This window comes from Centroberyx affinis, unplaced genomic scaffold (assembly GCF_046629955.1).
Source record: "Centroberyx affinis isolate AG114_WGS23_722 - 3 ecotype Tasmania unplaced genomic scaffold, CSIRO-AGI_Caff_v1 ptg001354l_1, whole genome shotgun sequence".
Lineage (NCBI taxonomy): Eukaryota > Metazoa > Chordata > Actinopteri > Beryciformes > Berycidae > Centroberyx > Centroberyx affinis.
This window is the reverse complement of record NW_027279845.1, coordinates 20,745-42,155: the sequence shown is the minus strand read 5'-3', so window position 1 is coordinate 42,155 and position 21,411 is coordinate 20,745. Positions and strand designations below refer to the sequence as shown.

The 21,411-nt window shown below is 41.0% G+C and overlaps 1 protein-coding gene across 1 annotated transcript in view; it reads right to left on the bottom strand.

Annotated features, from left to right (window-relative positions):
- The window catches only part of LOC139649482 (serine/threonine-protein kinase Nek11-like), a gene marked incomplete at its 3' end in the record, with an annotated part of 52,924 nt that overhangs the window by 10,975 nt on the left and 20,538 nt on the right, over positions 1–21,411 (bottom strand). Inside the window, exons 3-5 of the mRNA XM_071525897.1 lie at positions 16,289–16,407; positions 13,019–13,083; positions 10,884–11,010 (exon numbers count right to left, since the gene is read on the bottom strand). Of these exons, the coding sequence (XP_071381998.1) occupies positions 10,884–11,010; positions 13,019–13,083; positions 16,289–16,407 (311 nt within the window). The remainder of the gene's footprint in view (positions 1–10,883; positions 11,011–13,018; positions 13,084–16,288; positions 16,408–21,411) is intronic.

Sequence of the window (21,411 nt, the reverse complement as noted above, 5' to 3'; positions counted from 1 at the left end):
AGTCCAGTCCAATCCAGTCCAGGTCGATACCAGTTAGATACCAGTTAGGACTAATGGTCCCCTGTGTTTTAACCTTTGTTAATCAAATCAAAAATGCAAGCAAAAGCAAGACAGAAATTAACACAGTATTTTTTCTCTCCTGACATTGAACAACACAGATGGTGTTCAGACCCACAGTGAGTTCAGTTCTCTGCCTGCAGCACTGGGACAGCTAGATGACTGAACTCCACTAATGTCACTTAAACACAAGATGACACCGTCTGCAGTGTGCAGGGCAGAAGACCAGTTACTGACTGCAGATCTGTTCCTGACTGTGGAATGTTAAGTTTCACTTTGTTTTCACACCTGGAGACTCTGTGGACTGAGTTCAGTCTGCTGGTCTGGGGCCAGCTGCATAAAGCTAGTTTAAGACTAGTCTAAGCCTTAGACTGGTCTTAGATTCTCAGGTTGGACTAGACTAATTAAGACTGTCTGTTACTTAAATATTACGACAGACTTATTTTGAGGTAGGACAGTTAGCCACCTTCCCCCCGGCTAATCATGAGTTAAGAACTTTGTTGTTATGGCAATGAGTCGGCCTAACTGTCAGAGCGGGAACTGAAGAAGAGAGCGAGTCTTTAGAGACAGAAACAACACATTAAAGCTCTACAACAATCAAGAAGTAGTAGGAACAGGTAAATATAAATGTCTATAGCAAGTTTGACTTAAAGTCACATTTAAGTCTAAGACCGGGTCTATCTTTATGCAACTGGCTGCTGCTGTCTGTACGTCTCCACATTACAGACAGGATGTGATGTCACTTCAGGCCATTAGAGATCCATTTAGATCAATTTCTGTACACTGACCAACTTTTGATTTTGTGCCTCTGTATGGAAACACTGCAGCTCACAGTCAGAGACGCCCTCTAGAGGCCAACTGATGAAGCGCTTCATCTCACTAAGAGTTACCTGACTGACTGACTGACTGACTGACTGACTGACTGAAGGATAATAATAAAAAAATAGAAATATTATTTTATTGTACTCCAGTATAGGAATGACCTTCTGTGTACCTTAATAGGTCATAACATTATTTACAGGAGCGACGCCTCTGTAAATCTGTCCTCAGACGCTAAATACATAAATACAGGATAAATGCATTAACTGGATCTTCTCTACATGAAAAAAGTGAAAATATTTAACAACTATTGAACTTGGTATTGGAGCCAGAAAACTCTAAAAAACTTTAAAAAGTATTGATGTAATTCAGTGAGACAAATTTGTCTATAAAACACTTTTATCAAACAGATTCAAGATATGAGGGAAGAACCTGAGTGTGTGTGTGTGTGTGTGTGTGTGTGCACGTGGGTCGTTTTCATTTGTTTTGCTAATTATTAGTCATTGTCTTCTCACACTAAGTTGGTTTACATGACACATGGCAAAAAAGTTTCTTCCTCTGGTGAAGTTTCCCTCTGCTTGGAACATCGATGCTGTTTGGTTTCCTGATCGTTGGAAACTGTCTGATCTGACTTGAGAGGAGGAGAGGAACGACCGGAGGAACTGATTACTGCTGACACAACTGTTGTTCCATGTCCAACATTTACACATCGTCACATCGGCCAATCAGACATCTCAGATTGCCGGGGGGGGGGGGCGTCTCAGTGCGAGTTTCGTTCTCCATTCTCTGTTTCATTTGCATTTTGGGGGAAAACAACATTGTTTTCAGACAAACATTGTTTGCCTGTAATTACTTGCTGCCTTTATGGAACGGTATGTGTGAGCTGCAGGGCTGTGTGTGTGTGTGTGTGTGTGTGTGTGTGTGTGTGTGTGTGTCACTTGTCTCTTTTCCTCCCCTGACTCAGCTGAGTGTTGTTCTAAGCACTTCTTATTCAGTGATTTTGTTGTTTTGGCTACTGGCAAAATTGCTAAAGCGAAATGTTGTTTTCAGAATATTATATTGGTGGAAAAAAAAAAGCCTCAACATTGCCATGTGAAAAAGTTACATCAGCGCTGACAGAGCCCATCATTGATGACATCATACATTGTCCCAACCGTACTCCCAGGCAATAATATCACTTAAAGTAAATGACGAATTAAGCCCATATACTTTGTAAGAAAACTGACATAAAATAAAGATTCTTCGCTGGTGCGTTGATTTCAAACAGGAAATTCAAGAACCAAAAAAAGGGGAAATCCGCACTCTCAAAAAGAGATCTTGATTGATTTATTTTACATGTTTCAAATAAAAAATATGCAGCTTGGCAAACTGAAAATACATGTTTCAGGTCGTTGGTTATACATCTGTTGGTGATTTCTTTTAAAGTCCCATATTCTCCACTGTCCAGAGTTTTATTTTTGTGTCTTTCTGTCCATTCAAAGCTGTGTGTGTGGTGTCATGAACCAAAAACACTCTCAATCCATTTCTCCACGTTCATTTTCCAGCATCTCTCTGAGCCTTACCAAGAACAGGCCGTTTCTGTCTCCGTGTCTTTAAGGCTCATTAATATTAACGACCCTCCGTTCCGATCGGCTAACCGTTTCCAGAGTGAAACGTGAGACGCCGCGGCCCGGCGGCTACAGGTAGGGAAAACTCTCCGGTAATAAACAACGACAACCGCTCAACCGCTTTGAAAAAAACACTTTGTTAGTCTGTTATTTCTTACAAAAATGATAATGAGCGAACCTTTGTGACGCCACAAAGTTACGGAAGTCCAAACGGCTCGTTTAGAGGCTCGCTGCACTAATATGGATTGTGTGGATTTAGTTTTGATACTTTCACCATGTTTAGATAGACCATCCAACTCCTTTATCACCACAGAGGAGAGGGGAGTCCTGCTTTACATGATGTGGACCTTTAATCAGGTTAGGGTTAGACTCTCCTCCACTAGGGGCAGCATCTACAAATCAAAACATATTCACATTTAAAACTGTTTTTGTTTTAGATTTTAATATGTTTTGAAACGAAATCTCTTGAAATCTTTTTGAGATCTGCGGATTTCCCCTTCTTTGGCTCTTGAGTAATATCACTTATGAAACGAGTAATGAGTAATGTATTTCTCATTTTGAGTAACAAGCCCAGCTGATTCTGATCAGAACAGACATTTTCGTTAACGGCGAGCGAAGCTTTGCTCGGCGGTGAGTTTTGTCGGATCCCTCGCTCCATCGGTGGCTCCTCTCTCTCTCTCTCTCTCTCTCTCTCTCTCTCTCTTATTTCCTTCTTAATCTTTGAGCCGCATCGCTGATCAAACCGCCGTCGGCTCCTGGCTGTTCAGCAGAGGGGCGTTTGATTCGCGTCCCGCCTCCCGCCTCCCGCCTGTCAACAGCTCTCAGATATCGACTGTTGGACCACTTTGAAGTGAGCTGAAAACTTCTGACTGTCAAATTGTCGAGCGCTTCGTCTGAACACATGAGAGAGAGAGAGAGAGAGAGAGAGAGAGAGAGAGAGAGAGAGAGAGAGAGAGAGAGAGAGAGAGAGAGAGAGAGCTACATGGCGGCGAGGAGAGAGGAACAATGGAATGCAGACAGGAAGGGAAAGAGCAGACAAAACCTATTTCAAATGAAGCGGGGAACCAGGAGGCCACAGGTTCGATCCCCACAACAGACAGTGTGTCAAAGTCAGCAAACACTGAACCCTACCAGTTTCTCTCAATAAGAGAAATCAGCTACACGTCTCAAACAGAAAATCCGAGGAAGATCGGACTTCAAAAGATCTTAAGATGTGTTTTTTTTTATTTTTATTTTTTATTTTAGGCATTTCAGACTGTCGAGCGCTCCGTCTGAACACATGAAAGAGTTCTCAGAGAGGAAAGAAAACACCAGACAAAAACCTCCTGTGAATGAAGCGGTGTTACCAGGAGGTCACAGGCTTGATCTGAGTATTCATAGAGCCCTTGTTGGAAATCAGCCGTTTTATTTGACATCTTTGTTGAAGTGCTCTCATGGCCCAGATCAGACCGGATCTAGAGACTGGATCACCCTGGAAGTCCCCCGTGTCCGGACTAATTGGGGAAAGTCTGCTTTTAGTTTTTCCGCGGCAGATACATGGAACGCACCCTGAAGCTAGAGGCCTTCATGCCCACTCATTTCCAATCCTGGATCACAAACCTCCCAACCTCTGACTGTAACTGTTTCAAATGATTGTCCTATTAACTTACATTTAATTATTTTTAATTTATTTAATTTATATTATCTATTTATCTACCTCTGTTACTAATATTACTATTGGTGTATGGTGTATGTGTATTGGTGTATTGTGGTATGTGTATTTTATTGTATTTCCGTATCTGTAGTGTATTGTGGTTTTATGATACTGAAAGCTGTATATTTTAATTACACTGTACATGTAAAAGCCCAACTAGGGACAAGAGTTGAAAATTAGCAATAGCTATAAACTCTCTGTGCAGCTCATGAGTTTCATGCTCTGTATTGGAACTATGTTAAATTGCATCGTCCCTATCAAATAAAATTCAAATAAATGTTTGTAAAAGTCTTAATCACTTTTAAATCGCTTTTATCTCGTATTTTTAACTATTTATGCACATTGCTTTTTCTCTGTTTCTCCGTCTTTTTGTTTTTTATGTCAGAATCAGAATCAGAATCAGGTTTATTGCCAAGTACGTTTTCACAATACAAGGAATTTGCCTTGGTATGGAGGTGCATACAATAAACATAAACATGGAGAAAAATAATAGGATAATAATAGGGATAGGTTAAGAGGAAGTACGGCAAGTCAAAAAGTCATAAATATAAACATAAATAATACAGAATATGAATAAAAAGAAATACAATAAAAATATAATAAAAAATATGTGCAATATATCTGTTTTTTAAAGTGAATGAAAAAGATGTACAGTTTGTGCAGGAATGTGCAAACCTTGGTACAGGAATGTACCTTGCTTTGTCTCGATATCATTGTAAGTGAGGGCCAGCCCTCACTGATTCTCCAGTCTAAATAAAGGTTGAATGGATGAAAGAATTAATGAATGATACCCAGCTAATTTGTTTCCATCAACAGCCATTTGTCCCTCAACAAAAGACTGAATTCCTACCAGCTAAATGCCTCAAACGTGAAATGTGAGAAAGATCAGACTTCAAAAGACCCTATAGGATTTGTTTTATTTTTTAATAGTTGAGACGTTAAAGAGAGGAGTTCCTCATGAAGTGACACTGAAACTGAGGACATCAGATAGTGGAGCGCTCTGTCCGAAAACATGAAAGAGTTCTGCGAGGACTGTCAGACAGACGGAGGTCCAACAGGCCGACAGGCTGGAAACACACCAGACACCAGACAGACAATATTTCCTTTGAATGAAGCAGCAGGAATCAGGAGATCACAGGTTTGATACCCAAACCAGCATGTGTCCTGTCAAAGTCTCCTTCAGCAAAACACTGAACCCTACAGCTCACTGGACGTTTCTCTCAAAGACAGTTTCAGATAAATGCCTCAAATGTAAAATGTGAGAAAGATTGGTCTTCAAAAGATTCTAGGATGTGTTTTTTTTTTTGGTTTTGGGCATGCCCCATGCCTGAGGACAGTCAAACAGAGAAAAGTACATACCATAGATAATATTTCCATTTAATGAAGCAGCGGGAATCAGGAGATCACAGGTTTGATCCCCACAGCAGCCATGTGTCCTGTCAAAGTCCGTGAACTGAACCCAGACCAGTTCACTCACTGGACGTTTCCCTCAATAACAGTTTCAGCTAAATGCCTCAAACGTAGAATGTGAAAAAGATCAGACTTCAAAAGATCCTGGGATGAGTTTTTTTTAAAATAGTTTTAGGCATTAAAGAGAAGAGTTCATCACGAATTGACAGTGAAACTGAGGACATCAGAATGTGGAGCACTCTGTCCGAAAAACATGAAAGAGTTGTGGGACGGTTTAGTGCCTGAGGAGGCCGACAGGCTGGAAACACACCAGACAATATTTCCTTTGAATGAAGTGATGACAATGTGAGGAAGATTTGTCTTCAAAAGATCCTAGAATTTGTTTTCTTTTTTACTAGTTTAGACATTACAGAGAGGAGTTCATCACGAAATCACACTTCTGAGAATGGTCGGACCAGACGGAAGGTTGGAAAATCGTCCAGATACCACAGTCAGCATTTCCTTTGAATAACGCAACGGGAATCAGGAGATCACAGGTTTGATCCCCACAGCAGCCATGTGTCCTGTCAAAGTCTCCTTCAGCAGAACACTGAACCTACAAGCTCACTGGACGTTTCTCACAATGAGAGAAATCAGCTAAATGCCTCAATTGTAAAATCTGAGAAAGATCCAAAGATGTGTTTTTTAAATAGTTTAGGCTTAAAGAGAGGAGTTCATCACAAATTGACACTGAAACTGAGGACATCAGATTGTCGAGCGCTCCATCTGAAAACATGACAGAGTTGTGGGACAGTTTGGCTCCTGAGGACCATCAGACAGACAGACGGAGGTACGACAGGCTGGAAACACACCAGACACCAGACAAGATTTCCTTTGAATGAAGCAGCAGGAATCAGGAGATCACAGGTTTGTTTTCTCTCAGTAAGAGTTTCAGCTAAATGCCTCAAACATAAAATGTGAGAAAGATTGGCCTTCAAAAGATCCAAAGAAGCATTTTTATTTTTTATTTTTTGAAGTTTTAGACATTAAAGAGAAGAGTTTGTTCATAACAACAACGACCGGAAACAGAGGATCAGACCGCTGAGCGCTTTGTCTGAAAACATGAAAGAGTTCGACAGCAGCTCCCACCGGAGGACCGTCACAAACATCTCTATCTGTCCTCCACACTGAGAAAAGTTTTTTAATGAATATTAAAATGTTTTTACAGGAGAACAAGCTTCAACTTCTAGATCACCAACATTACAAGCAAACAAACACTGAGGAGGTCGGGGGTCAGAGGTCACATCAGCACAGAAAATACGAATATGATACGAATGATCATGATGATGGAGAAGTGACACGCAAGGAAATAAGAGCCAGAGAGAAAAGGCAGAAAGGTTTTGAAGTAGAGGGACAACTTCTAAAACCACAGGTGTGACCAAGTCAGCTTTGCTCGAGTCTCAAGTCAGTCTCAAGTCTTGAGGCACAAGTCTCAAGTCAAATCTCAAGTCTAAATGTAGAGTCAAGCCCAAGTCAAGTCCAAGTCATTAAAGTCAAGTCTCAAGTCTAAATGTAGAACAGCAAGTCAAGTCAGAACAAATCAAGAGTCCAGTATCAATTTAATATCTTAAAGAAAACTAAATATCTAGGACTTTTCAATGCAATATGGTTTTAATAGGATAAAAACTTGGTAAGAGCATCATGAGTTTGATTTCTAGAATCAGTTTCAACTTCAATAAATTCAATCATTCCATACAAATTCAGAAAACAGAATTTAAATTCAGTCGTCTGCTGGAACAAATCTCATCACTTTCAATCTGAGTCATTTACACAAACACAAGATCTCAAGTCAAGACTTTAGAAACCTTTTCAAGTCAAAGTCCATGTCTTGTTTTAGGCCTTATTTAACCAGGAAAGTTGCCGACAGACATTAGCAGTATGTACATATTAACAGTGCTGGGCTGCTCCCAGTGGCCGACAGCAGAAGCCTGTGGTTGTACTGGTCAGCTCCCAGTGAACAGAGCATGTTTGCCCAGTAAACAAGGCAGCTGCAGCGGTACAGAGAAGAGAAGACAGAGAAGACTGCTGTGGACGATCACCTGTGTTAGGTGTTCCTTCTGAGTCATTCCTATGTTCCCAGGGTCCTATGTTCCCCAGTTTTATATGGCACGTAATGGGAACCTGAAAAAGATGTTCCCCCAAGAGTTTGAGTCAAGTTTGAGTAAAATTTTATCCACAGAACCACCCAGACTCTTTAATATTCTCTGCCGGGTCAGATTTGACCCGGAGCACCACAGAGGTAACAATTTCTTTTAGAGACCTTCAAAATCAAATAAAATGATAACCATTGGTTTGTTGTGTTTATATAGCTGGTTTGAAGCCTTGCTCCAATAAAAAAAAAACGGGATAATATATATGAAATATTTTAACTTGAAACGGGTCAAATTTGACCCGAACACAATAGGAGGGTTAATGTGTGTTAACAGAATATTGAACTGGGGAACATAGGACCCTGGGAACATAGGACCTTGGGAACATAGGACCTTGGGAACATAGGACCCTGGGAACTTAGGACCCTGGGAACATAGGACCTTGGGAACATAGGACTCTGGGAACATAGGACCCTGGGAACATAGGACCTTGGGAACATAGGACCCTGGGAACATAGGACTCTGGGAACTTAGGACCCTGGGAACATAGGACCCTGGGAACATAGGACCCTGGGAACATAGGACTCTGGGAACATAGGACCCTGGGAACATATGACTCTGGGAACATAGGACCCTGGGAACATAGGACCCTGGGAACATAGGACCTTGGGAACATAGGACCCTGGGAACATAGGACCCTGGGAACATAGGACTCTGGCAACTTAGGACCCTGGGTACATAGGACCCTGGGACCATAAGACCCTGGGAACATAGATACGCTCCCGTTCCTTCAAGGTCTCATGAATGCTTCTGTATTTTAGTGATCAATGTGTTGTATGCGTTTCTGCAAGCCAAATTCCCCATTATGGACAGTAATAATAATAATAATAATAATAATAATACTGTTGAACATGAGGGAGCCTCCATCAGCACAGGTATGCTGTTGGTGACAGACGGAGCTGAGGGACCCGCTCCTCCCTGCAGATCTGGATCAAATCGTATCTGTAAACACTTTCCCTGGTTTGTTTAGTCCTGGTGGGGGGGTGGGGGGGGTGGGGGCAACACACTAACAGATTGTGGCTGTCTGAATATAGAAGATGAATTGCAGACAGTAATTGTTTTCTGTCCCCCAGCGGCTGTATTCCACATCAAAATGGGAAATACAATACAACACATGACAGCCAACATGACAAAATACAAATTTAATTCCCACTGTTAACCTCCAGGAATCCATCAACCATGATTTCACTTCCCATGATCCACCTGCACAGCCTCCAGCCCCGACCAATCACAGCAGAGGAAAACATCGCTGTATTTGTTGCACAAAAACTTATTGCATACAGCCCATGGCCTGTGTGTGTGTATTGTGTGTGTGTTTGTGTGTATTGTGTGTGTGTGTGTGTGTGTGTGTTGGTTAAGCAGCTTAATAGGATGATGGATGAATGAATATTTCAATTTGTTAGAGGGAAATTCTTCTTTAATTGACTTTTATGTTGTTATTCTCCGAAAAGTAGAGATGTTCCCAAAATATCCCGACTCATGTTCCAGTTGTTTCAGAGTTTTGGCTTATTAGTTCTCAGCTTCAAAGAAAATGCCATCGCTATGATGCCATCGCCCTGCATCGTCTGAGATGGCTGAAAGAAAATGTCATGGACAGTCAATTTCCTGGATCTATATTAAATATTAGGAGAAAGGGAAGAAGTGTAATATAAGTATGAAAATCTGCAGATATTCATTCTTTCGGCAGCAGGTCAGTTTCTCATATTCAAAATCTCATATTCTGTCTCAAAAACACATTTTTCCTCAAACCAGTGAAACATTTTGCCAGTAGGTTAGGGTTAATTCCATTTCTTCCCAGTGCAGTTTCACTTCTTACAGGTTTTTTCTTTTTTAGAAATAAGTGTCAGTATGTTGAAACAAGGCAGAATAAGGCAGATCACTCCGCTAGCATCAAGAAAATGACGCTTGATTCAACAAAATTCTTGAAACAAGCTGAACTACATTGGCCACAAGAGGAATTCTTTTAGTTGTTTTGAGAAAAATTAAGAGTTTAAGACTGAATTCTTGATTAAATTACTGATGGAAGATGGATATTATTGCAGTGCAACAGGTCCAGCTGCAGCTGACCCGGACCTCGAAGTTAGACCGGAAGTCTAACAAGAGAAAACAGACTTTGTTCTTTGAGAACCAATCAAGGATCACAAAAAAATTCATGATCTCTTGTGCTATGAAGACGTTACCCAGTGAGCACCAACCGGGATTTCAACATTGATTTCTAGTTGAAAACTGGGTGATATTCGGTCTGAACGTCTCAGACTCTTTTCTCCCTCTTTTCAACCAGCTGAAATGCGTTACAACATCAACGTGTCACAAAACACAAATTTGTTTAATCATTTGATAATTTGATCAGTTGTAGCTTGAAAGAGAGACGATATTGATCAGTGTGAAGGTATTTCTCCAAAGTCATATTGCACTGGCAGGTGAAATGTGTTCTACACGAAGACGTGATTTCAACACATTTAATGTTTCATTTAAAATGTGATAAATATGGAACTATACAGGCTGTGTGCTGCCAACAAGGAGCTTCAGGACATCGTAATGGGAACACTTCTATACATTCATGTGAAATAAGAAATTGCGCTTAGTGCTGATGTGCAAGTACAGAGGTGGTGCAGCTTCAACTACAACTGACACTGACATAGTTAAGCAGTGTATATACTCAGAGTTATACTGAAATATTTAATGCAAAATGCAGTATGCTCCGGTAGCCTGCTGGTTGAGACACAAACCTCATAACCACAACGTCTGTGGTTTGAATCCGGCTGTGGACTTTTGTTGCATGTCTCCCCCCATCTCTCTCTCTCCCTTTATTTTTCCTCTTTGAACGTTGAACGTTCACATTTAGACCATATTTCACCGGTGAAATATCCCGGTGAAATATGGTCTAAATGTGAACGTTCAATCGACGTCTTCAAATAGTCGGTGAAAAAACGTTCACTTTTGAACCTGTTTTGAACCACAGTCATTTTTTAAACGTCTTTTCAACGGAAAAATGCTCACTGGGAAATGGCGGATATATATTTGGAGAGTAAGGAGCAAGTTTACATCACTGTACACTTTCCTATCAGACAGACAGAGTTGGACGAAGCAGGAAGAACAGAACTGTACCAGATGTCGGACTTGGAGTCGTAGCCTTGGTGGTTCAGCACCTCGGGGCTCATGTAGTAGGGAGTGCCGGTGAAGGTGGTGGCTAGGTCACATGACCCCATCAGCAGGCAGGAAACGCCGAAATCACCTGAGAACAGAGGAGGAAGGATCACCCAGTCAGCTTCAGTCCGTCCATCTCCTCCAGAGCTGAGCCACCAGCTGAAGTCTGGACGCTCGTCTCCACGGCTGAACGTTTCACCCTCCACAGCCAATCAGATCTTTACATGTTTTCCATACTGATGTGATTTAGCTTCATGAACTACTAGTTCTTCCTGACGTGCAAAATGGAGAAGTTGATTCCAGCCGCTCAAAACTTCCCATTTTCCTACAACTTTCACTTGAAAGATGACAGGAATAACATAAAACGAGAATGGTGGATCCATCGTTGGGGTCGATTGTAAGTTTGAAAGTAATTTTATTTCATTTTTTTCTGTTTATTTCGCTTGCCAGCTAGCTACATTAGCTTGTTTAAACAACGTAAGGCAATAGCGGAGCAGTAAAAATCCCTAACCCTAACCGTACATACACGGGTATGTGTGTGTGGGTATTACTGCACCGCCTACTGGTTTACTAGTGGTAATTACTTACTGGTTAATCTGAAGTAGCGATGCGATGACTCTTCCTTAACTGGCTGATAAGGGTGAAATAAAATTTGCTTTGAGTTAAAGCTTTTGTACAGAGGCATGTTTTTTGGACTTTCGTATTATACTTGCAGTTATGTAGCCAATGTTCAATTTCATTAATGAACAAATAGGTAACATGTAACGTAACATTAGCATTACTGGGTGGCTAACATTAATGGAGCTGTCTTGCAACCCAGAAGGAGCCCAAAAAATTTTGGCGCACACAGATTCCCGGCCTGAATTATTGTTTCAGTCCGCCCCTGCTGCCCCCTACTGGACAAACCAGTCACCCACAGTTCATTCCCTTTGGACGACCAGAGAACCCTAACCCTGACCACAATCAACTGTCCTGGCCTGGAAAAGTTGACTGTAGCTCAACTTTTGGTAACAGCAGTCTATTGCGTTATTACCTCCTGTATCAAGGTGGTGTACGGCGGGTTGCGGGTTCAATTCCAACGGCTCATGCTAAAGATGTATGTACTCATAAAGGGGGAAGAAAAGTTTTTTTCCAGAGGGTATTTCTTGCCTCCTTGATCTGCTTTTTAGGAGCATTTGGTATTCTGCAAAGGCAATTTTATTGAACAATTATATAATACATTTGCAGTGTACACTGGCAAGTAAACACTCAATTTGTAGCAGTAAGACTTTCTATTTGTTCTATTCTAAATCATAATATATCATCAACAGAGTAACACACAGAGATATTTTCCATTGCTTCAGCCTGCTTGGTTATTTTCCGATTAAATACCACTCTATTTTGCTCTCCCAGAATGCACTGGAAAAGAATCGCCCTCAAATCACCTACGGTGGCCCACAGGGGACAGCAGTCACAGTCACACGTTAATATTGGACAACTAAACAAAAACAAAAAAAAAAGAACAGGGTGAAATCCAAAACTGGATACTTGTAATTATCAGGGGATGGTTCTGCCCCTCAGTTTTAATTTCACGGGCATCTTATTAACTTTCAAGAGTATTTTTGACCCGAACCCCTAATTAATTTGTGACACTAAGACGCTTCGGATAAAAGCCTCCACCAAATGGCACATGCTGTACCTGCTGTACCTCTGTACCAGTGTTGGTGCAGCTGGTTATCAGCTAACCAGAAGTGTCAGCAGCATGAAGGCAGTTAGGCGTCCAAACTGCAGACGGCAGCAACTCGGCCAAAACATCTGTGATCTGCTGACTACAACGCTGCTGAACTGACTCCAAATATAGATTCCTCTACTGTAATGTGGATTGCTAATTAACTAGAAGCACATTTCTATTTATGCACACTTCTTTTGTAGAGAAGTTTTTTGTCGTAGATCGCGGGAAGGAGGCTTTGAAACCAGCATGAGGGATTCTGTCACACCCCTGCCCAACACACACACACACACACATAAACACACTCACACACACATTCAGAGAGCCTGCGTAAGATTTCAAACAAACAGGAAAACTCCCATGGGCCCTTGCTGCAGAGGAAACTCACCGATTTTAACGAGGTTGCGTTTCAGGAAGACGTTTTTGGCCTTCAGATCTCGGTGGAGGATCCGCCTGCAGAGAAGAGAGCAGAGTCAACTTCAGCCTGACAAGCTTCAGCCTGCCTGGGTCATGTGTTCGCTCGTTTATTCATTCATACATCTGCATGTTTACCTTTTTATTTATCTATTTTTTATTTATTTATTTACTTGTATACTTTCTTATTATATCCCCGAAATGAGTTTCGGGGATATTATGGATTCACCCCACCCGCCGCAGATCCTTCGTGTGAACACGATAACTTGAACAGTTTCTGTAAGAATCTTTTCAAATTTGGTGTGGACATTGATGACCCCTAGACGAAGAACTGCATTGATTTTGATATGTTTATGATTATAATAACTATTATTAATTAACTGATTAAATTAATCTCTGGTAAATGCTAGCGCCATGAGACTTTCCACCATGGTCTAGTCTGGCTTCAGTTAGACCCACAAGAAATATGGCCTGATGGTGGCGCTATAATTAAAAAATTTAATTTAAAAACTAAAAGGTTTAAAAGGCTGTATCTCCCACACCGATTTGTCCGATTTACATGAAACTTGGTCCACATGTCGACCTAACCGTACTCTACAAATTTGCCGTAAGGACCTCAAGGCTCACCTGGAAAATTTATGAGATATTTTGAATTATTTGAAAAACACATTTTTAACATTTCCTCCGACCCCATTTGACCGATTACTACCAAAATCGGTCAGTAGCCTCTATGGCCCTACACTCTTTTTGTCTATAGATTGTTGATATTAACTCTTAAAGTTGTGAAGGAGGCGTGGCCTATAAGCTAAATTGTGATAACTTTGTGATAGATGGTCCAATCATCATGAAACTTGGACATGTTCACATATAATGAGTGAACATGTGTGCAAAGCCATTCAAATATTGACCAATAGGGGGCGCCACAAAGGCCAGAAAACTGTATCTCCTAATCCAATGGGTGAAATTGCACGAAATTCGGTACACATGCTCTAGGACCATGTCCTAGTCAAAATCTGGAGTTTGGTCATCATTAGTGAAAGTGGGCGTGGCCTATGAAATTTTGGCTAATAACTCAAATAGAATTTCACCAATCGCTATGAAACTTGTCAATCATGTTACAACCAAGCAGCCAAAACCTCGGGTGAATTTTGAAGCCAATAAGTGGCTGAAAGCTGCAGTTCCTCTAACGTCCACTAGGGTCGGCTCCAAAAAGACTCTAAATCCCACCTAAATCCATTCATGTCTATGGGACCACAGCTCAACTTCTCACTCAAAATATAAAGTCAATATTTTTTTTCGACAGGAGGTTATGGTCTCAGTAGCTAATTTCACTTCTTCTAATGTGTATATATCATATGGCGATTTTCAAAATAACTGCGTCATTAACGGGATATAACGGTTATAAAACCGGGTAGTTTTACGAGTGATTAACAGGTCGCCTGTCCAGTGATTTCGCAGCTCGCCGATCACGGACCAATAGCAGGCGGCGCTGGCTGCTCCGGCTCCAAAATCTGTCAACATGGCGGCGCTCGTAGACCCGAACGTTTGACTTCAAAACGGCCTTCAGAAACCTGTGGGTGATGTCACTCACTACGTCCATCTTTTTTTACAGTCTATGGTTCCGACCCTTATGTGGAACATGCACACCAATTTCCATACAGATCCGACCAGACTTTGCCTAACAGCAGCATTCTGAGTGAACAGCTAGACACAGTAAGGCAATACGAAGTTGGATATTGAACCTTTTAACTTTTAACTTGCTGTTGAATTCTTCAGTATCAGAACTTGACAGCTTGGGGTCTGATGGCTCCACAGCCTAATATGACAAAACTGACAGTAATCTTAGGGCTGGACAATATGGTTGAAATCAATATCACGATAATCATAACGATTTTTTTCGATATCGATATATATGACGATATGGCTCACATAAGCGAAATCACGTTAAATTTTCACATAATATTCCTTCCATACTTCATTTTGTCTGAATTTCTAAATAAAATTAGCTTGTTCTCATCAGTTCAGACAGCAGAATTGTGCGTCTCGATATGCCAAAATAACCATATCATATAACAATATAATCCCACTGAAAGACGATAAACGATAATATTGAATTATCGTCCAGCCCTAAGTAATCTTAATGCAAACTTCCACGTTTCAGCTCTGGCTGCTGTGCTGGCATGAACCCAGCCATCACCGCTAGTGTGGCTATATTTAATTAGTTAAATTTATTATTGAGTGTTAAAAAAATATAAATAGTTACATACCCTTTATTATTGGGGAGACAATCCCTGGAGGGTTCTATCAATTCATTTTGGAGTGTTTTGGAGTAATAATAATATAATTAACTTTAGATTAGTCCAGAAGGAAAAACTTTATTATTTGGCGAAATAAAAATAGTTGGGACATACAACCAATATAATTGAGAAGATTAATCCTGGAGTCTTATTGTGTGATTATTGAATAGCTTTTTATTATTTTATTTTAGCTTTGACTTAATGGGGCCTTCGAGGATTGGGGAATTTCGGGGATAAACCCTTGCTGTCGTATCCTAGTTTAATATATCAGAGGTGTCGGATGGTTATGTGCCCCCTTAGATATTCAATATCCATCTATTTTTTTGTACTTATATCATCCATGATCATTCGAGGGTCAGAGGAATAATTTGCTGTTGTCATGTGAAAACCTCATAACTCCAATTTTAGTGATTTTAATGTTTTAACTTCAGTTGAAGGATTACACACTCCTCTGTGGACTAAAGAGCCAATCAACCCAGGTGTTTTGCATCACCGTTCAAAGGCAAAACACCTGCTGTGACATCACTGATTGGGGCGTGGCCAGAAGTGCAATGCAGCAACACTTCTCTGCCTTATGTGATTTAGTGCTGATTTGCCCTTTAAGAAGATTCTCCAACCTCAAACCCACTGGATGAACTTTATAATGCCTCGCCGTCAAGCTAAAAACAAGGCTGCTTTTCTTAGTTCCTAAAAAGTTGACATTTGGAGATACGAGGTTTTCACGTAAGAGAGAGTGTCAGGCTGCTGTGACCTCTGACCCTTGACCTCCTTACGATTGGCTGCATGTAATGTTGGTGATACAGGAACTGAAGCTGATTATACTGTTGAAATGGAGATGATCATTAGCTGAAAATGTAAAATGTGCAGCAGTGAGGAGCAGTGAACCTGAACAGGATCTGCTCGGGGAGGCTGGGGAATGTAAGTTGCCATGGTAATAGTATCTCAACCTGTCATGCATGTAGTGAAGCCCGAGCAGCAGCTGGACGAGCCAATCGATGACCTGCATCTCAGGTAAGCTCCGCCCAGCTTCCCTCACCTCCTCCAGCTTACAGTCCAGATCCCGATCCTGCAGAGAGACGCAGAATCAGACAGTCAGTGGTAACAAATGCATATAAAACACAGTGGGAGCTAGAAGTCCTCCATGTGTTTTCCCTGCATTAGTGCTGCATACAAATCCTCATGTATTTCTATTTCTCCTGCTTCTATCCCACAGGCCCCTGAGCCTCATGTTGAAAAACCCACTGTATAATTCTTCATTGATGCCCATGAATGAATTTTTTATGAAATGCCACAAGAGAAACGCATTCTTTATTTTCACTCCTGAAACACTGACTTTGAGCGTGTGATTTTTCCCTCTGCAGCGAGGCGGTCTGGAGCGAGGCGGTCTGGAGCGAGGCGGTCTGGAGCGAGGCGGTCTGAGCTCAGTCAGCCCCGCTCAGCCTCTGTGGGGGCTTGTGGGTAATGGGCTGACTAGATCACTTCAAGAGCCGCTGAGCACACTGGCTCTTTGATTGGCCAGGCGGCCAGGCTCTGAATTTATGTGTGTGTGTGTGTGTGTATGTGTGTGTGTAGGTGTGTGTGTGTGTGTGTGTGTGTGTCTCTAATATAATACAAACCATTTGCAGGCCGCTTTTATCCAAAGTGCCTTCCAGCATCGTATGCGAGTGTGTGTGTTAGTTTGTTAGTGTGGGCGGTCTCAGCTGAACCCTGGCAGTGTTAGTTTCATTTTTTATTGAACCTTTATTTAAGCAGTGGTGGAAGAAGTACTCAGATATGTTACTTAAGTAAAAGTAGAAATACCACAGTATAAAAATACTCTGTTACAAGTAAAAGTCCTGCATTCAAAATGTTACTTAAGTAAAAGTACAAAAGTATTAGCATCAAAATGTACTTAAATCAACAAAACTAAAAGTACTCATTATGCAGAATGGCCCATTTCAGAATAATACAGTATATATTATATTATTGAATTATAATTATTGATGCATTAATGTGTAAGCATCACTTTAATGTTGCAGCTGGAAAAGGTGGGGCTGATTTCCACTACTTTATATACTGCTGGGTAGCTTACAGTAATCTATAATAATACATCACAATTTATTGGTTGATTATATTTTGTATTAATAATCTGAATCTGCAAAGTAACTAGTAACTTAAATTATCAAATAAATGTAGTGGAGTAAAAAGTACAATATTTCCCTCTGAAATGTAATGGAGTAGAAGTATAAAGTAGCATAAAATGGTAATACTCAAGTAAAGTACAAGTACCTCAAAATTGTACAATACTGTAAGTACAGTATTCGAGTAAATGTACTTAGTTACTTTCCACCTCTGTATTTAACCAGGTAAATCTCACTGATATTAAGAATCTCTTTTGCACGATCAAAAGACAAAACAATTGGTAGTCACATAGTACTAATAAATACAATCGAGATTAATAGAATCGATCAAGTACATCATTTATACAGAACCATTGTCCAATACAGTTACTTTCTAGATCCTTCATCATCAGTGATCTGTTTATCTCCATTACGATTCGATCCATGATCTGAGGTTCAGGATCAATACAGACAGGATACCATGTGATCAATAAAAGTTCAGTGACAACAAAGTCTGACTGTGCAGAATTCTGTTTATTTCTGAGACTCAGATCTTTCCAGCGATGCCATTGGCTGCTAGAATGTAAACAACAATTTAAAAATGTCGTTACAAAGTGACAATAATATAATTTGGATGGAGAGCTTGTGAAACTGTGATGGTCAAGAGTCTCATTAGTGATCACTACAGCAGAATAACATGGAGCTGATATCACCATTCATGTTCCTGACAGCAGAATAACATGGAGCTGATATCACCATTCATGTTCCTGACAGCAGAATAACATGGAGCTGATATCACCATTCATGTTCCTGACAGCAGAATAACATGGAGCTGATATCACCATTCATGTTCCTGACACAACAGACGGACTGACACATTTTTGTATTGAGATTTATTGAAATTCGATATATCGTCCCGTCCTTATTCACACTAGAAGAGAATTCACCAGTGGAAGTCATGCAGTGCTTTGCTCTGTCCAGTCAGCTGGTTAAAATCCTCACAGCTCCTTGAAGACGCATGAATAAAAAAACAGCCGAAGGAATGAAAAAAAAAAAAAGATCTCGTGGGGAAATGTGCTCATTTTGAAACTTAATCCATTCAGACATTCAGAGCAGCTGAATGTCTTCAGTAGCTGTGGTTACATGAGACATTTCTTTTCATTCTGAATGAAGATCGCCACGCAAGTGTTTACACATGAGCGCTAAATATAACGATCGCATTGAGATGTGAGTTTACATGCTCCACAGTATGGAATCAGGATAAAAGTTTCTGACATGCACAGAACACAGAATCAGCTCTCTAACATGAGCTTACGTTTTTACAAGATGGAGCTGCGTCGGTTATTTCTTTACTGCTGTTCTTTCTGATGAAGCAACAGTTTTATCAAAACATACGACTCCATAAGTGTCAGAAAAAGACGTTTTGTTTTGTTTTGCCCCCGCAGTGATCGGGTCCATTTGTAATTTTCACCGCTGTAAACCGAAACCGGCCCGGAGAGGCAGGACCACAGCGTCACAGAGTCAGGACTTGATATAAAAACGGGCTGCACCACCCGCCCGCATCAGACCCGGGCGCCCCGGGATTCATAACAAGCACATCCATTCAAATCCTCCCGGAAAAAAAGGGGGAACGTAATTGACGTTACTTACGTTAAATGGGCGAGCGTGTGCAGAAAGAGACGAGATAAAGAAAGTGATGGAGTGAGTGTTCACATGACCAAATTTTATCCATCGACCGGGTTATGAAAGAGTTAAACAGCCTCTCAAACGGAATTAAATTTCATTCGGATCGGCCAGTTTATTCTGATTGAGGCGTTTCTACGAGGCATTTTTTATTCTGATTGGGCTGCTGTTCTGATTGTAATGTGAGCTGTCACTGATCACATTACTAGGGCAGCATATCATGATGTGATGTGGGTGGAACCAAGATGATTTTGAGAGAGCAAGGCTCCTTTAAGGGGAGTCGTGGGGAAGCTGGGAAAACGTCCGGTTGAACTTGGAGTTTGATGTTGGAGAAATTGCCTAATAAAACTGGGCTTTAAGTATAGTTTTGCCTGCAGACTCTTTTTGCTAGTCAACAAACTACGTGAGAGTTTTAGTGTCCTTACGGCACGTTACATGATTAAAAGGCTCCATGTAAATGCAGCTGCTGTTTTCTACACAGGGAATTGAACCCTGAACCCCGGCAGAGCGAGGGCTCCACCTCAGAGTCTGACTGAGAGGAAAGACGGAAACATCAACAGAGATTCAGAGGGAAAAGCAGAGCGCTGTGTTGTGTGTGTGTGTGTGTGTGTGTGTGTGGGAGGCGGAGGGCTGGAGAGCGAGCAGGTATCACCACAAAATGACGTGTGAGAGGAAGATAAATGGCTTGGAGGGGGAGGGAGAGAGAAAGAAAAAAAAAACATCAGAGTGGAGAATACAGAGAGAAACACAGCCAAAGAAGAAGAAGAAGAAGGAGATGAAGGGAATTTGAGATTCATTAGCGGAGAAGAGAAGCCCGAGGATGAAGAGAGTACCTGCTGTAACACAGACAGCAAACACTCCTTCAAGATGAAGAGAGACATACAGTATAATGGAGAGATAGATGGAGATGGAGAGAGAGAGAGAGAGAGGGGGAGAGAGAGAGGGGGAGCAGACGTTTTTTTATTTCATTTCTTGTCATTGCTTCATTTTCTGTTTCTCTTCAGATCTGATAAGAATTGATGAGTGTTGGAGAAACCAGGAGGGAGGAAAAGAGAGAGAGGAGAAGAAAGAGGGGGAAATAGATGGAGAGAGAGAGAGACAGAGTGGGAGGGAGAGAGAGAGAGAGAGAGTGAGAGAGAGAGAGGTGGGTCATGGAGATAAATCACTTGTTTTGAACATTCAAGACTGAATGTTGACTTTGGCTGTATTGTGGTTTTATTACTACAACTACTATTACTACTACTACTCCTGGGTAGTAAGAGGTTTGATTTGTTTTGATTTCAGATTCAAAGCCATGTGAGAACAATTTTACTTCCTTGCGGGTCGACCTGCTGAAGTGTCCTTGAGCGAGACCCTGAGCTCCTCCATGCTCTGTCTGTCAGTCAGTCAGTCAGTCGGTTTTTTCAAGATTTTCGCCGTTTTTCTTTTATCAAACACTCTCCGAATGTTAGACGACATTCCTCTGCTGAAAGTTTCCCAGGTCATTGTCATGACCCTTGGGCCTTGGAAACCTTTTAAAAACCCCACTGGGGAATTAAAAAAATACATACATACTTCAATTAAAAGCCGATTCCCTTTCACCGGCCCGGGTGTGGCTGCATGTTTTGACAAATAAAGGCCGGTCTCAGTTAGAAGCCGGCTGCCATTGATGCTGTGAAGCAGTTTATTTTTATTTTTTTTACTTGCATTCAAACATCAGTCACATTTGCTGATCTCCATGGCGGCACAGAGAAAAAAGTACGACCTGAAATTCAAGCTGTCAGTTTCAAATTTGCTGAACAAAACTCAGCAGAAGCAGCAGCAGTTAGTTAATGCTTATTAAGCATTAACTAACCCTTAACTTAGTGACCCTTATTGTAAAGTGTTACCCCTAAACTTAGAATTTAGCCTTTAGCTGAAAATGTTTGTGTCCAATTTGTGGTTCTGTCACAGAATCCAGTTTGTGTTGGAGGAACGTCATTTTCAGATAATTTGTTTCAGAGTTCTTGCTCAGTTCACAGATTTCATGATATCACGTTGTTCCCACCAGCACTTGAACACAACATAATAGTTATGGCTAAAAAAAAACAAAATCTACAATCACAAACTACAATCTAACCAACTGATCCTTGGACCGAGAGCGATCTGTCCTCCAGATTTCAGCCAAATGTGTTCGTGACTTTTGAATTATCTTGCTAACAAACAGAAAAATAGAAAAAAACAGACAAGCGTGAAAACACAACCTCCATCTATCTTCAGCGGCAGAGGTAAAAGTCAGATTAAACTGTGTGTGTGTGTGTGTGTGTGTG